Source organism: Necator americanus, chromosome X (assembly GCF_031761385.1).
Source record: "Necator americanus strain Aroian chromosome X, whole genome shotgun sequence".
Lineage (NCBI taxonomy): Eukaryota > Metazoa > Nematoda > Chromadorea > Rhabditida > Ancylostomatidae > Necator > Necator americanus.
Window position 1 is genome coordinate 33,149,852 of NC_087376.1, and position 16,067 is coordinate 33,165,918.

Genomic DNA, 16,067 nt, shown 5'->3' on the forward strand with positions numbered 1-16,067 from the left:
TAGTTTTGCTTTCTGAAATTTCAAGGAAGAGGTGTTTGATGAGGTTGTGAGAGAGGAAAAGTTGTCTAGAAAATGGCTCACTTCAAAACACTTCTTAGCCTATTTTAGTCCGAAGTCAAAATTTGGCGATTGCTTCCCTGCTGCTCAAATGTTCATGGATTTTCATGGATGGATCCTGTTTTTACATTATGAAAAGGGTATCTAAGAGAACTTAGCAGTGCTGAAACTCAAGTGGAGCTTAGTTGTCCTGGAAATATTGGGTCGAAACTAGCTGATGAGGCTTCCACAGTTTTGTGGAATCCTATTCCGCCTCAATCAGTAGAGGACAATAGAAAAGGAGAAATACTTTCTGAGGAATTCCAACAAGTTTCCTTGTGGAGGTTTCCACAATTTTTTAATTCAGCTTTAGGATAATTAACTCATTTTGTTTCTGTTAAATACAATGGGCTGTGATAATCCTTCTAGAGCGAGGATTTTATTGTTAGGGTTATGGTGCTATGCAACTCTGCTAATCAATAGATCCTAAGTCCAAAAAAAAGTCCCTAAAAAGAATCCGTAAGTACTTAGGATTGATTGATAACAAAAAAGAGCAACCTTTTTATGGATATATTTTTTATATGTGACTTTCTTTTATTGCAGACCATCAGAGGAGCATTTGGCTCTACAACGAATGTCAAGAAGATCCGCAAGTATAGGACCACAATGTGAAATTCTGGATTATGGAACCAGGTGAACTGAACTGCTGCGGTTGTCGCGAAATTATAATGGCTAAAGTGTACTGTTCAATTTACTGAATTCTAATTCTGTATCAATAAGCAAATCGATCGAGAACTGATCGATAATTTTTTAATCGACACAGGGCGGCATGACCGTGTGCGCCTAAAAAGAGGTTATGATGTGTTACAGAGGACCTCAATTTTAGCTTTGGATAGAAAAAGAGATTTTTAAAAAATGGTGGGAAGCATTATAAAAAACTTAATTCAATTTGAAATCACTAATTTATTAAAAAAAATCAAATAAGTTCAAAATTATTAAATTATTTTCTTCTACCTAGTTGATATGAGCACTAAAAGAAAATTATTTCTTCCTTAGAGCAGAGAAAATAAAACTTCTTTTGTCCTAAGAATTACTACTAATTACTACTAATTACTAATTACTATTAATTAAGAATTACTACTAATAACTACTAAACTCTCTTGCCGGTACTGTTACTGTGAATCAATTTCATTCCTTACGGATTTATAATTCTTTTACAGTTTTAATGAGTTGAGAGTTTCTATTCGATGTTATTCATCCATAATAAATAAATAATAAATTTAAAGAGATCCATAATTTGATCAGCTTCATTTGTGTCCAAGTTGTAGAAGATTCGGTGATATTTCCTCTCCTCATCCATTCATTATCATTTTTTTCTTCCTCTTCTTCTCTCTCTTCGTCTCTTCCTTTCCCCTCACGCAGCTCCAAGAATGTTCACGTTTTCTCCGCTGCAATCTCTCCAGCTGAATCACCCTTTCGAATCAAGAGGATCTTCAAAATTTTATGTGCTTAATCGGATTAATTAATTTAAAAAATTTATTTAACTTAATTTAATTTAGAATTTAAAAAAAAATTGGAGATTTAGAGATTTAATTGTACTACTAAAAGCAGCTCATGTTAAGTAGGAACTGAAAAGCCGAAAAATTTCGCTGTATAGAATAGCGCAGAAATCTAAGAGCGCCCAATTATCCAGAATGAACTGGGATAAGGAAAAAACAGTTTACGGCACAGATTCGACACAAATATTCTGACATTCCTGAATCCTAGACTAGTACTCGATAATTATAGTTGTGTGAACGTGAAAACGTAAGAAATGTAACAAACTCGGGGACAAAAAATCAATACTTCCAGAAAAAAGGTATTGGAAACAGATCGATATTGGTTGTTTGATTATCAGGAAGTGAGAAAGATGAGGGAAATTGTAAAAGCATTTGATAGGAGTGGGGGGAGGGGTTACGGTGGAAATTTTTATTTGAGAAGATCGTGTCTAACTGCAATTCGCACTTGAACACTTCGAGGACACTTCGGGAAAAAACGAAATCTCGTCCAAATTTGTCCAGTGTCTCGCTGTTGTTTATTTATTATTGCTATTTATTTATTCTATTTTTGAATTTTTACGTAGCATTTGATTCGAATGGAATGCGTGTCATGCAGAAAAGGAATTTTTTTTTTCTTGAAGAGGCGCATCACGTTCACTTGCGTGGATATCTTAAATATAGCTGTTTATGGTTTTGTTTAAAAAAACAACAAAGCGATTATGATTTTTAGCATTGATTAAATTAGTGTAACTAGTATGTGTAGTGTATAATTAATTAAGTAGTGCGGAACTATTAAGACACAAGCCAATTTTAATCCTATGAAAATGACAGTTTGGTTGAGACGGCAAGAAATATTAAAATAGTTACAGTTTTCACAGTTTTTTTTTGTCTGAAAATTGACGGAGAAATTTCTTTCGATTATTTCCTAAATGGATGGATTCGTTGTTTTTTCTCTACGGTTTCTATAGATAGAGTTTTTCGTGGGAAAACTACATTTTGACAGTTTTTTGCATGTTTCTATATGTCCTGTTTTTGTATATCTTCTATATTTTTTCTACTTTTCTATTTATATATTTTGTATATCTTGTTTTTATATCTTCTCTCTGGATTTCATCCTTTGAAAGTTCCTCAGCTTTCGATATGGTGGTATTTTGACATAAACAACAGAAAATCGGTGTTATTTGTGAAAATGTCAACATTAGAAAGAATAATGTGTAAGAGATGAATCCTTGCCATCGTGACCTTTAGCTAAATCCAGAAAGAAAACACGATTAGTGCACGAATATCATTTAAAGATGTACCTTTTCCTCCTAATTTGTTTTTTTTTTACGTGACTCAACCCTCCATTTGTTATTTTATAAAGTATTACTGACTGTGAATACAAATAAAATTTTTTAAGAAATTTAACTTTTCGCTTTAATTCCGTTATATTTTCCCCGTTCTAATGCCTTTTAAGCAGTACGCAAACCCTACATACCAAGGAGATTTTTATGCTTTCTCAGAAAAACGGTTTTTTTTTTGCCCCAGAGCGAAATTTATGTAAATGACTTCTCTAATTGTGCAAGCAAATTTAAAAGAAAAAAACGAGAACCGCTGAAAACAGGTTTGCAAAGAATTCCGCTGTGTTTGTCCAACCTTGAATTTTTTCAAAGGAATTTTTTTCTCTGCAATTGAAAATTGTTCACTCTTGACGGCATTCACTGGAGCATGAGCTCTCTTTTTCAAAATTTTATGGAGAATTGAAGGATATCAGATTGAATTTTGATGTTGATGCATTTCAATACTCTGAAAATAACATTAACAGACTTCCATGAATCCAGAGATGATTAACACAGCTCAGGTGCAACAGCCAATTAAGGATGAAAGTGTGGAAGAATAGGAACGGAGTTTTTTTTCAATACTTTTATTCCTAGGAAATGACATCAGAATTTCTCCAAGGATACATTTTAATCTTTTTAATGGTTCTGTTTCATACCGAATTCTCCGGAATATGTAAATGATATCCTGAAGTGCACGTAGGTTTAAAAATATGACTTAAGAATTAAAGAAAAGTTTTTCATTCGGTTTTAAATGAAATTTCGTTTCATCCATAGCAAATTTGCTCCAATTTGTGAGTAATGACGAGTCTAATTTGTTGCTAAATCCTACACCAGGACGTTTTTGTGTCCTGGATACTGTAACCCATCTTGTCTTCGGATCTTCTGGATTTTATGCTCTTGTGGTCTGGTCTGGCTAAAGATAGAAAAATAGAAATCCTCATTCAAGGTGCCTTAAAAGTAAGTGTTAAGTGAATTTGAAATGCATAGGATTTTTCCAGTGTTTCTTACGATTGTTTAGAGCAACAGTTAGAAAAAGTTGACTACCTCAAAAACGGAGTAAAAAAAGAGGACGAACTCTTCCGTCTTTGGCCTTTTTCTGGGCAAAAACTCGCCCAAAAGCACATTGTGATTGGTCAATATTGGAAACGTAGTTCATTAACGAAGATGTACTGAAATCCTAAAGATTTTTCATGGATCACATGGATGCACCATCGATTTAATGCAGGTTCTCGCTCGCCTAAGCGTTAATTAGCGATTTTTATTAGCATTTATCCTGAGACTTGATGTATTTGATGTTTTTCTCATCTCGAATTTATGGTTTTTTTTTCTCTTGAGGTCTTCCATGAGTCTTCAGAAAAAAATATTCCACGATTTAGAAGGGAAGCTCCTGCAGTTCGAGCGGTACTCGTCGCACTGGATCAATGTGGTTTTCGAACGGTAATGGTCGAAAAAACTCAGCCTGGACCATTCGGATTCTACATTGCTACAGGCGTTATGAACGGTCAACGAGGTACGGAAAAGATTTCTTAACCGCTCTCGGATATGAATCCATAAAGGAGAAATTGCTCTAATTTCAGGAATATTCATATCTCGTGTATCAATCGCTTCACTATCACCGATGCTAAGCGTTGGCGATGAAATACTGTATGTTGATGATCAATTAGTTAAAGGACGAAGTCTGGAAACGGTTCAAGCTCTTATTGCCGGAAAAACAAAAGTGATGATTGTGCTTTTGCCTGCTATCGGAAGTTGTATTTAACGTATCCAAGTTTTTTTTTTTTGTTGTATTCTAGGATTTAGTGTATGTTAGTTGTTGCACACATAACTTCAGATGGTCCCCTGTTTATCGGTGAAAGAAAAAAAAATAACAACTAACATTGTCCCAGTTACTACTTTGTAAACTTATAAGTTAACAAAAAAAATAAGTGTAAAAGTTTAGGTGCTATAATGAAATCTGTCACGCCGGAAAAAAAACCGGAGAAATGAAAAAAAAAAACAAATCCATAAAGGCTTTCCTCAGAATTCGTTAAGGTGACGGTTATTCGCAACCACTTCACTTCAGTTGCTGGTATCTCATGTATGGATTTTCGTTGCAGTAATAAAGTTCTTTTTTTTTCGTTTTTGGCGCGTTATGCGTCATTGATTTGTTTTTTTTTCGGTTGAAATGCTTCCGGATTTCTCCGATCATCAAAATCTTGGAGTAGTTTTCAATTTCTGCGATTATCGTGAAATCCATAAACTCGCAGTTGTGGTTAGCATTGTTTACTGTTTGACTGTGGTTTTATTTCGATTATTTATTATATTATTGTTATTATTATACATTATTATATTAACATTATTATTATGCACTATTATATTATTATTGTTATATTGATTATTATTATTTTTGATTATTTTGATTATTATTTTGATTGGTAATTGATTTAATTGATTAATACGATAATAATATTAGCTTAAAATTCCGGAACGTAATTAATTAATAGGAAATGTTTATGAAATGTCCACAAACTCATCCATTATTTTCTTTGGTGAACTGTTAAAAATGAGAGTTGTTTATTCGTTCTCGGGTTTGAAGGATTGTGACAAAAAAGATACTGTTGACAAGTTTTTCAAGGTTTTTACACAAATCATGTGATTTGCGCGGTCATTCTCTGTTTCCATGGCCCTTCTTTTTTTTTGTCGTTTTTTTTTTCAAAGCAAATGTCGTCTAGAGGACCCCGAAATTGTTGCATAACAATTTTTCGCGAAAAAAAAATCAGAATAATTCATCCGTGCAATATCGATTGCATCCGATTCATACAATTCCTTGTATGACATCACCTGTTTTTCTTTCTCTTCTTTTAAAACGTTTTTTTTCTAATGCATAACAAGGCGGAATCCTTGAATAATTCTGGATTTTGTTTATTCATCGCAACAGCTAGGATGTATCCGGAACGAAAAAACTGAATGACCATTTCACACTTAGTTAATTGATTGTGTGAAAAGTGCGAATTTCTGGAAGCCATGTGGTCACCGCATGTGGTTCTCAGCGCAAGCGTTCGTGACCGGCTCCGATTAATTTCCCACTTTGTCAAGGTTGCGGAAAAAGATTTTTTTCCTTGTTAAAACTTCCCAGCAATTTATTTTCGGTGATCGATTTCTTTTGATGTCTGTTTCGATTGAAACAAATGCACGTTTTATTCAATAATTTGATGTTTTCGTTTCCCGCATAGCCAGTTCTAAAGCGGCCTGGAATTTCGGATTTGGTGAGTTCTTTTGGGAAAAATTCTGTAAGCAAAGGGTGAAAAGAAAACTTGCAAGAAAAAAATTAAAAAAGTGAAAGAAAGTGACTCTTTTATTCTTATCTTTTTATTTTAGTTTTTTATTCTTTTTATTCTTCTTATTCTTCTTTTTTTTGTAATGTTTGTTCTTTTAATGTTCTTCTTACTAGTCTTTTTTTAGAATTTTTACCAAGAATGAATCCAAAACGTGTGTTAGTGTACCTGTTTACTACGTATTTGTCCCTTATTTATACCGCAACTAATTTTTAGCACTTTGTTCAAAAATATGAATTTTTCAGGAGAATTCTTCATGAATCAATGCAGATCATAGCGATACAGTACACCAGCTAGATTATATTTTTTTTTTGGAAACTGTTGAGAACAAAATTTGACCGACATCATCACCCTACTACTGGGCAAATAATTTGACAGTAAAATTCTTTAATGAACTTCTCGACTCTTATTTGAAAAAAATAACTATAAAAAATTTTAAAAGTAAAAATAACTGTAAAATATAAAATAATTAACTGATGATTACTTGCGATTTATTAGCTCGTTCAGTCCTTTTCATGGACAATTATTTCCAGAATATCATTTTACTAGCTTTATTCTTCTCTTCCCTGGCCATATTCACGTTCTTTCCAGTTCTTGTACTTATAAAAAAAGCATTGAAAAGCAATTGTTTAATTTGAAATTACATTTGAATTTAAATTGTATTTCTCACTAATTTTATGCTAAAATATTCTGTATTGGAATCCATGCATATTTCTGTGACGTTAGAGAAAAAAATCAATTCAACATCTTATTCAGACTGATTTTTCAAGATCTACTTTTTTATTACCATTTTATTTAAAGAGGCATTTTATTTCCTGATCATGGGTACATAAATTTATGTTTATATATGAAAGATTACTAATCATATTTATTGATGATAGTTAATTTTTCAAGATATTTAAGTTGATACTAAATCACATTTAATTATCTAAAGTGTGATGTGAAAAAGTAAGAACTTTAATAAGACCCTAAAGGAGTAAATCAAAAGCAAGTTCCTTAAATTGAAATTATATGCAATTAAAAAAAACCTTCAGTGAAGCTAAGGTAAAACTAAGACAGTTACATAGATGGAATGGAAATCAATTGTGGCGAAAAATTTTAAATTTTCATACTTTTTATCGGAAATTTCAGTAGTGAACCCTATGATTTTACTCAATCAATCATTTTGCGGTATTGTTTTGACTTATCAATGTTTTCGAACGTCAGTCATGCCAGGTGTTTTGTGATTGCACCTGGATTCTTCTTACTAGGATCAGTAGCAGTTTTTTTTTCTCCGTAATTTTCATATATTTTCACTTTAAAGAATATGCTATTTATTCACTTCTTCATTGTCTTATTATAATTTATTGGATTATACCAAATGAAATTTATTTAACAGGAAGAGTTTTTTTTTTTTTTTTTCATTATACTCATTAGATTAAGTACAAGATATGAAATATGTTCATGAAAGTAAGAAAAAGAAATTTCACTGGGATTTTTTAGCAACTGATTTTTAGTACAAAATCTATCAGCAATTTTCATCGATGAAGGCTTTAAATTTGAAGAAAAATGCTAAATTTGGCTAATAAAACTTTTTTAACTGCTACCTCACTTCCCTCTTCGTAAACAACTATAAAACTCTAGTTCCATGGTCTCTCGGAATTAGTATTTTTAGGAGCTAAAATTGAAAACTGCTTCATTGTTATTCATTTTGAAAAAAATCTTCAAAAATCGCTTCAGAGAAACTTCTATGGATTCCTAGAAGCTTTTAGCCTTCCTTCTTTTAGGAATTTCATCGGATCCCGTAAGTCTCTAATCTAAACAAAGCAACTTTTCCTCGGATCTTCGTTTCGTTTTAAAATATCGACCAGAAAAAACTAGTACCATTGCAACGCTGTTTTTTTAAAGGTTCTCGGCCACTCTCAGGCCAGGTCTACTGATAGTGAAAGGGGAAAAAATCCCAGTAAACAATATTACAGCCCGATTTCTCGCTGATAGCTCTTTTGTTTTTTTTTTTTTTTGCTGTTTTTTTTTCGCACGGCTAATTTCATAGGAACCCTACCTACCAATTTCACATCGAACTAAATCATAAAAATAAAAGTATGTGCTAAAATTTGGAAAAAAACGTGGATTCGTTCATTCGTCTCGTTTAAGAATTTATGCGATTAAACTCCTTAAATCAAAGATTTTTCCCACCTTTTATAAAAATTTCTCATTTTCTGGACAAATATCTATCCGAAAAAACTTGTTCCACAGCAAAACAGTGTCACATGTCCGCTCGTAAAATCACGTATCACCGTACATGTGAAGATAATAGTTTTCTCAAGGGCGGCATTGTCGCATCGCCGCCCTCAGCAATAGGAGTTATCGGCGCCCGGGATTCCGCTCGGGACCCACAGCAATGTTTGCCGCTTCACGATAATGAGTCCGCGTTGAATTCGACTAGTTTTACATCCAATCAACTAGGATTCCATTAGGATGATTAGATGATAGCTTCCAGTTCCCGGCTGATAGTATTTTGGACCACTTCAGTTCTTTCCCATGTATTTTCTTCGGCTGTTGATGTTTTTGTTTAGCTAATTTTGTTCTTTTATACATTTTGAATATTATGTATTATTACAAACGTCATCATTACTTCCTTTATCATTCGTACACATCATAAATATTATTTATGTGGTAATAATTTAAGAGACACTTTAAAATGTCCTATATTGTAGGTTTTGTTGTCCATTTGACCGTTGAATAATTAAAATCCCCGCACAAACCTGGTGGAAATCAATAAAACTGGTCCCGAATCTACATTAATTTTATCAAATAGTGTAAATGTGGATCTTTGTAATTATCGTAGCTTTACGGAACAGCTTATTGCTTGTAATATGTTTGTATACCGTATTCAATGATTTCGAGCGAAAGCGAAGACTGTAGGGGGATCCTATGAGAGACAAAAATTTCGCCACGCCCCTACCTCTTCCGAGTCGCTGCCGTGTTCCGTTCATTCCTAGAATCACATGCTCTATTGTGTGTTCTAAGAGTTCTCCGAGATTTTCACTTACGAATTTATGGATCATTTAATTAATTGTCCTATACCTCACTCTCCGAAGGTGTTTTCGATCCAGTATTCCTCGTTTTCCCTCACTTTTCCAGGAAATTTTTGAATATGCAGGTTTTATGCTGAGATACATAAACCTCCGTAGACATTTCCCAAATTTTATGCAGTTATATAATATGGTACGTCGGAAATTTCATAACCGTGTCCTAATCCCTAAACTAATTTTCCTGGATGAGTAATGTTTTTCATGTCTCCTGGATGCTTTATTACCTAATAAAGTCGCATGTCCCACCACTTCATTTCTCAATATCCATCATTTGGAGCACATTTTTATTGTTCGTGGAAAAGTTCACCTTTTCCAATTACTAATTATTACTATTTTCACCTCTCCCTCTCTATTCTTACTGTAAAATCCTCGCTCTGTGACCCTAATTTCTATATACAATAGGGAATGTTTAATTTAGATTCCTTACTATTTCATATTTCTTTTATTTTTCTGGATCACTCAAAGAAAAAAAAAACTTCTGCATTTGGTTGTTGCAATTTTTATGGATTTCTTCTATTCTTCCTTCAAGTCAGATTTGTTGCAACTTATCCAAAAAAAAATCATTGTTGTTTTCAAGGAAATTAGAACGTTCGTTCGTTCGTTCGTTATTTATTAATGTATCAATAAAATATTTTATGTAAGCTGTGGGTCCCAATCCTCTCTCATATTCCATGAATTTTCTGTTCGCACTCTACAAACCACCTCCGAAATTTCCCTCTAACAATCTAGATATGATATACCTAGCAAAAAAAGTCAAATTTTCTCAAAAAAAAGTCGGATTTTTTTTCTGTCAGGGGAATTTTTATAAAAGTCGCTGTGGATTGCGTCAAATTGTGTAATCTCAGCTGAACACCTAGCACCATGTGCGAAAAAAAAAGGATCTCTACTAAATTTCAAACCCTTTTCTGACTTATTTCCTAGGATTTTCTAGATGATCCAATGTTTAGACGTTGAATATGAATGAAAATGTTTATATCAGATATTTTAGCCTCCTTTTTGTAAATTAATAATATGTACTATCCATAAACACCACTATGCTTCCAAAAATTTCCTTCACTTTATTTTTGTTAAAGGAAAAAACTCAGGGAATTGGGTCCTGTACAGTTTTTTCTTCTTCCTAATGTTAATGTTTCAACAATTTTCCCGAATTCAGCATACCGTTCGGAAATTGTTTTTTTTTTCGCCTCTTCTAATTCTTGTACTTTTCACTAGGAACAATTTTTTTTGGAATTGTTATTTACAATGAAAAAAGTGTTCCAGAGAGTTTGCACTCTCTGGATCGGAAATCGTGAATTTTGACTCGAACTAGTCCTTCCGCAGGGAATTCACTTCTCCGTTGACTTTAGTATTTTTTCTCTTTCTTTTCTTTTCTTTTCTCAAACAAAAGCATTGTTTAATTATCATAATTTTATCTGATTTTTTTTTCATTCCTATCATAAATTTACCATGAAAGTATATAGTACTAATTGCCTTATCTCAATCTTTTCTTTTTTTTTTCTTTGAAAGCAAATATACAAATTGTTCCTAGCTCTTTCCTGAACACGTAGATCTTTCGCATAGTGTCCTGTTTTTTTTCTAATTACAGATGAATTTGAAATTAAATTTTTCGAACAGATAAAATCCAATTTTTTTCGAGAAAATTTGACTTTTTCGCTAAGTTATCCATCAATCTTAAGTTAGGAAGCTTTTGAAGAATCCCAGCCTGCCGATCGCATCATCATTGAAGTTTTGCACTTTCACCACACCAATCATCGGTTAAGCTCCTAAAATCCAGCTTTGCCGGGTTTTTCCACTTCTCTAATTTTCTTCTTTTAAACGGAGGGGGGGAGGAATTTCTTCTTTTAAATGGGGTCCCATTTATCATGGTGTCTCACGAATGGAAGCACTTCTTTTAAACGACCACATTAGCGTACTGTGAACCTTGAGCCTCATTTGCATATGACAATGTGAGAACTCGTCCTCTTCACCTTTTTTTTCAGTGGGATTGAGTGCATAAATGCTATGATCACATATTTTTTGAGGCAAAATATGAATACATGTGAGAATTTACATTCAAACACTCAGTATATTCCTGAGAAATTACACAAAAACTTTTTTCCTACACCAGAATAGGATTGAATTTTTAAAGGGGGAATTTCTTCTTTTAAATGGGGTCCCATTCATCATTGCGTTTCACGAATGGAAGCTTTTCTTTTAAACGTTCTCTTTTTCAATAATTAACCATCTATCCGTTCAGCCCTCATTTTGTTCTATTCACTTTTTCAAAAATAGCTAGCTATTTCTGGATTTTTATACGAAATTTCTCCTATTCATGTCTTATCTTATTGTTCAGTCAAACAGTGTTCCACATCCGTAACGGAATTCCTTTTCCGTTTTCGGATGTGAACTTTCCGGTTCTATGGATTTATTAGCGTGAATAGAAATATATGAATGTGAATGAGTAGTGTATGTCAGAAATGAGGTTTTTTTCGAAGGTTTCCTAGGAATTCTTCAAGATTTACGGATATATTCCTGGAAAAAAATTCATTCGCAATATTATAAATAGATATTCCCACAAATTGTTACATTTTTTCAGTAATTTCTTCGAACTTCATGATTATTAAGTAGTTTTAGCTGTGTTTTGATTTGAAATTGGACAAATATTTAATTAATAATTCCAGAGATTATCACAAGAAGAAAAATATTTTTTGCTTATGTTACTGGTGCAGATCATTCACTAATATATTTTATTTATTTTCATTTGTAACACTCGCAACGATCTATTTTCTCATCAGTTCTGGATGCAGGTAGTACAGTAATACTACATACTAGTAAGATTTTATCATTGAAGTAGAATGGACGTGAATTTTATTTTTAGTGCACTAAAGAATTTCCCCTCGATAATACTATTTTAAAAAAGTGGAAGTAAAAAAATATAAAAAATCTAATGGGAATCAATATTTTGGTGTAATATTTGTTTTTTGATACATTGCTCATGGAAAATATTTTCACGAGATCCGCAATAAATCCAGTATTTCTTCTCAGGATTCTAGTTCTCACGTCTTTAATCGTTTTTTTTTCTTGTGGTTCAAATGTGAGTATTTATATTTATACTATTATATTTGTATTTATTAAATTATATTAGATATTAGATTTATAGTATAGTATTTAAACGTGTAGAATTATCGAGGAACCTTGGAAGCTTTCGAATTAACTACGGAAACGGAATATTTCTACTGTCATTTATCTATTTCAAGTGAATTTCTTTTGATCTACTTGAAATATGAAATCATTTCGGTATTTATATCTATTCGATATCTAGATCGCAATTCACTCCTCTCATTGCCGAAATTACGTAAGTGCAACGCAATTTCTCTGGATTGATTCCTAACTCATCCATCAACGCTCAGCGCAAGGACCGAATTTTTTATGAGTTCGGCACGCAGAGGAATGTCCTTCTGGTGTTGTGAGGATATTTTGAGGATAAGTGACCGACAATAAGATTACCAATAAGTGTAACATTAGCGTGCAGACGTGTGTTAACTGCAATTTTTCATGGATTAATCCTTGCGTTTTTCCTTCATTTACTCGTCAAAGGGTTAGTTCCTGTTGTACTATAGTGTAAATATATATATGTCGAACGTTGTCGAACATGTAAACATCTCATGAGCTCACAAGTTCCGTCAAATTCTCAATTGTTCCCGGAGATGATAAGATTTGTGGATTCCTCGTGGGGGGGGGGGGTCGGGAAGCGTTTTGTGCCCGACGAATCCGTGTTGGTGCCCGCATCCGTCTGCGGTCATTCTGCGTTTCGATCGATTCGCCGCCGTTTCGTCTCCGTCTATTACGTCCGTCCCCGCTCGGGTGCTATCCCTTCTTCTCGACCTTTTACTCAAACGCTGACCCCCCTGCACCTCCTCCAATACAACCTGCACCTCATCACATATTTAGCTTTACCTCACTACATATACTAAAAAAAAAAATTTATCCGCACTCTTTTATTTCACATCATTCCATTTATTGTAAAATTCAATTTTACACCTTAGAAAAATCCCTAAAATTTCATCAACATCTTCCTTGTTTCTTTTTTCTGTCTCTCTCATCGCAAATCCACTAAATTCCTAGGATTTCTGTACGATAATACGAGAAACTGGATAATTCCCTGTTTCTACAGTTTTTTTTGTGGCCGATTCGATTGTAATACCTTGTCGTTTACGTTACGTTTGAGGAACTCTCTCCGACTTTATCGATTATTCGCTGGATTATGATACCATATAGAAATCCAGTCTTTCCTTAAAAACCTCCTAGTTTTATATTACTGTAATTTTTTTTCGTTGATAAAATTTCTGGAAAAAAAAGAGGAAAGAAAGGAGACTAAAGTTCTGTCCGTTTCTGAATATTCCGGAGAAGATCCATTTCACCTAAAGAGACTTGTTTGCATAATACAGCAAGCGTGGGAAGAAAAACTCCATATGTTATTTACGTGAATTCTTCCCCCTCCTCCGAAGGGAGTTAAAATGGAACGAACATTGAGGATTGTTTGACTAGGATACTATTTTTAGTGGTTTTGAAAAAATGACCCAATTTTGTTTCGTAAAAAAGAATTTCGTAAAAAAAAAAGAAAATTTTATTTCATAGAAGAAACGATCGTATCGTATCATAAACGCTCTTAAAACATTGTTTATAACCGGAAATTCCGATTATTTTCGGTTTTTTTTTACTGACCTCACTCACTTTTCCATAAATCCAGACACAATTTATCGATTAACTCATATGTACTATTGTTGACGGCCCTAATACGTACATATATCCAGGATATACCATTGGCTATCGTTAATCGAGATAACTTTGATGAATGACCGACCTCAGCATTCACTCATTTCTTTTCGTCGCTCAAATGATTAGGTCAAGGATTATCCGGATTGTTTTCACCATTTTTCATTTAGCTCTTCAATTATTCCATCCGAAAATTTTCTAATTTTACTCTACGACAACCTACGTCATGGAAGTGTTTGATCTCATCACAATCAATCGTTCTGGCGCGTTCTTCCCGTATCATTTCGAACCACTACCGCTCGCCATATTTCTATTTTCCTGGATGTTATCCATGTTTACAAACGGGTCATATCGTTAACTGATAATCTAAGTTGGTTTTGTGATAAAAATCGAACTACTGACCTGACTATGGGCCGAATATGCGGCAGCTATCTACTGACCCAATTATTGTTGCCCTTGAAAATCAGGGATCAGATCGGGATCATCATTTCGGAATTCTCATAGGTCTTCGCTATTATTATTCTATTACATGCAACCGATTTTCTGGAACTTTTCTCAATTCCATTTAATTTCCTTTTTCTTCAAGATTTAGTCTTTTCGAGGCGGGTTTATTCATCTTTTTACTGTTTCACTCTTTTTTTTCTGGATTTCCCAACATTTGATAGAGAAAATCATTGGACGAATCTTTGATTAAGATGCCACTGTATGACGGTATAAGGCGGGAGTCAAGGTTATTACTCTTAGCGATATTGCGGCATGAATCGTTCACCGTTTATGTCGATTGATCGATATTGATTCGGTTGATTTATGTCTGCTGGCGTCACTTCATCATTGCTGGATTAGTGTCGTGGATCTGCTAGTGTTTTCTCGTTCATCCATACTCGTTTCGTCACTTCTTTATCCAATTTTCTAAAGGATTCTGAAACTTTTAACTCAGTTTTTAAAAAAATGCCATAGATTATGGATTGTTTCATGGATGTTCGTTGTCCTTTGAGAGTTATTTGAGATTAGATCCACATCGTTTTCTGGGTGACCGAGCTGAATCTTATCGCAAAACGTTATAGATCCGAATTTTTTCTTCTTCTTTTTCAACGGACCAATCCAGAATAAAATCCAGAATCACATATACTACTTGTTTCCGGTGAAATGATATAGTCTGACGTTCATTCGTTCATGACTGACCAATTTCGTATCGTCCATTTCACGCATCACTCATTTTGTGTGCATCTGACGTGATCCGTTCCTATATTCCGTTGGATACTACCAATTATCCAGGGAGCGGCCGGAAATGTTCGATCAATTGTCATATGTGAGAATTTTGTCACATTAACCCTTTAATTTTTCTTCATATTAACATATTTGGCGAGGTTTTTTTTTCTCAGAAATTTGCATTTATCCAGTTTTTCTCGGATCATACAGCAATAGAAATGCTTTTACATATCTAATTAGGCTTAAATCTTAAATCAAAATTCCGTGTTGTTCATGGATTTGATGAATTTGTTGTCCTAGATTTTGCAGCGGGGCCTAGTAGAATTAACAATAGATACGGCTATGGTAATCCTAGCTATCGAATAGCTGCTATTCTAAAACAAATACTAGAGCTTGTATTATGTTGCGTAAGCACGGCTACTGCTGGGGAGCTTTTATGGATACTTGTTATCCGGATATTCACTCCATCCTTGGATGTGGGGGGGGGGGGTTGACTTGAATTAAACTTTCGCTCTGCATAATTCTTATATTGAAGCTCGATCGTTTCCGTTCGATGACCGTATCCTTAAACGACTTAGAGTCAACCACAGTAATCTTACTATCCTCTTTTAATGAATCTTCATATTTTAATGGTTGTCTTGAATCTAATTTTAAATTGATTTTTTTTAAAAATACATCCTTTATTTAGAACTTCTATGCTGTTAAAATGTGGATTCTAAGCATCCCTAACGCTTATAATTTTATTCTTATAACCAATGAATTTATGTTGTTGATTGAAATATCACGAGGATGATCCATGAAAATATTCTCGTACTCAATCAT

General features: G+C 33.6%; 1 protein-coding gene across 2 annotated transcripts in view; it reads left to right on the plus strand.

Annotated features, from left to right (window-relative positions):
* The window catches only part of RB195_026199 (uncharacterized protein), a gene marked incomplete at both ends in the record, with an annotated part of 29,105 nt that extends 24,453 nt beyond the window's left edge, over positions 1 to 4,652 (plus strand). For both annotated transcript variants that reach the window (XM_064214648.1, XM_064214649.1), the window contains 3 exons: positions 640 to 729; positions 4,270 to 4,403; positions 4,471 to 4,652. In XM_064214648.1, coding sequence (XP_064070529.1) covers positions 640 to 729; positions 4,270 to 4,403; positions 4,471 to 4,652 — 406 coding nt within the window. The remainder of the gene's footprint in view (positions 1 to 639; positions 730 to 4,269; positions 4,404 to 4,470) is intronic.
* Positions 4,653 to 16,067: the final 11,415 nt, after the last annotated feature.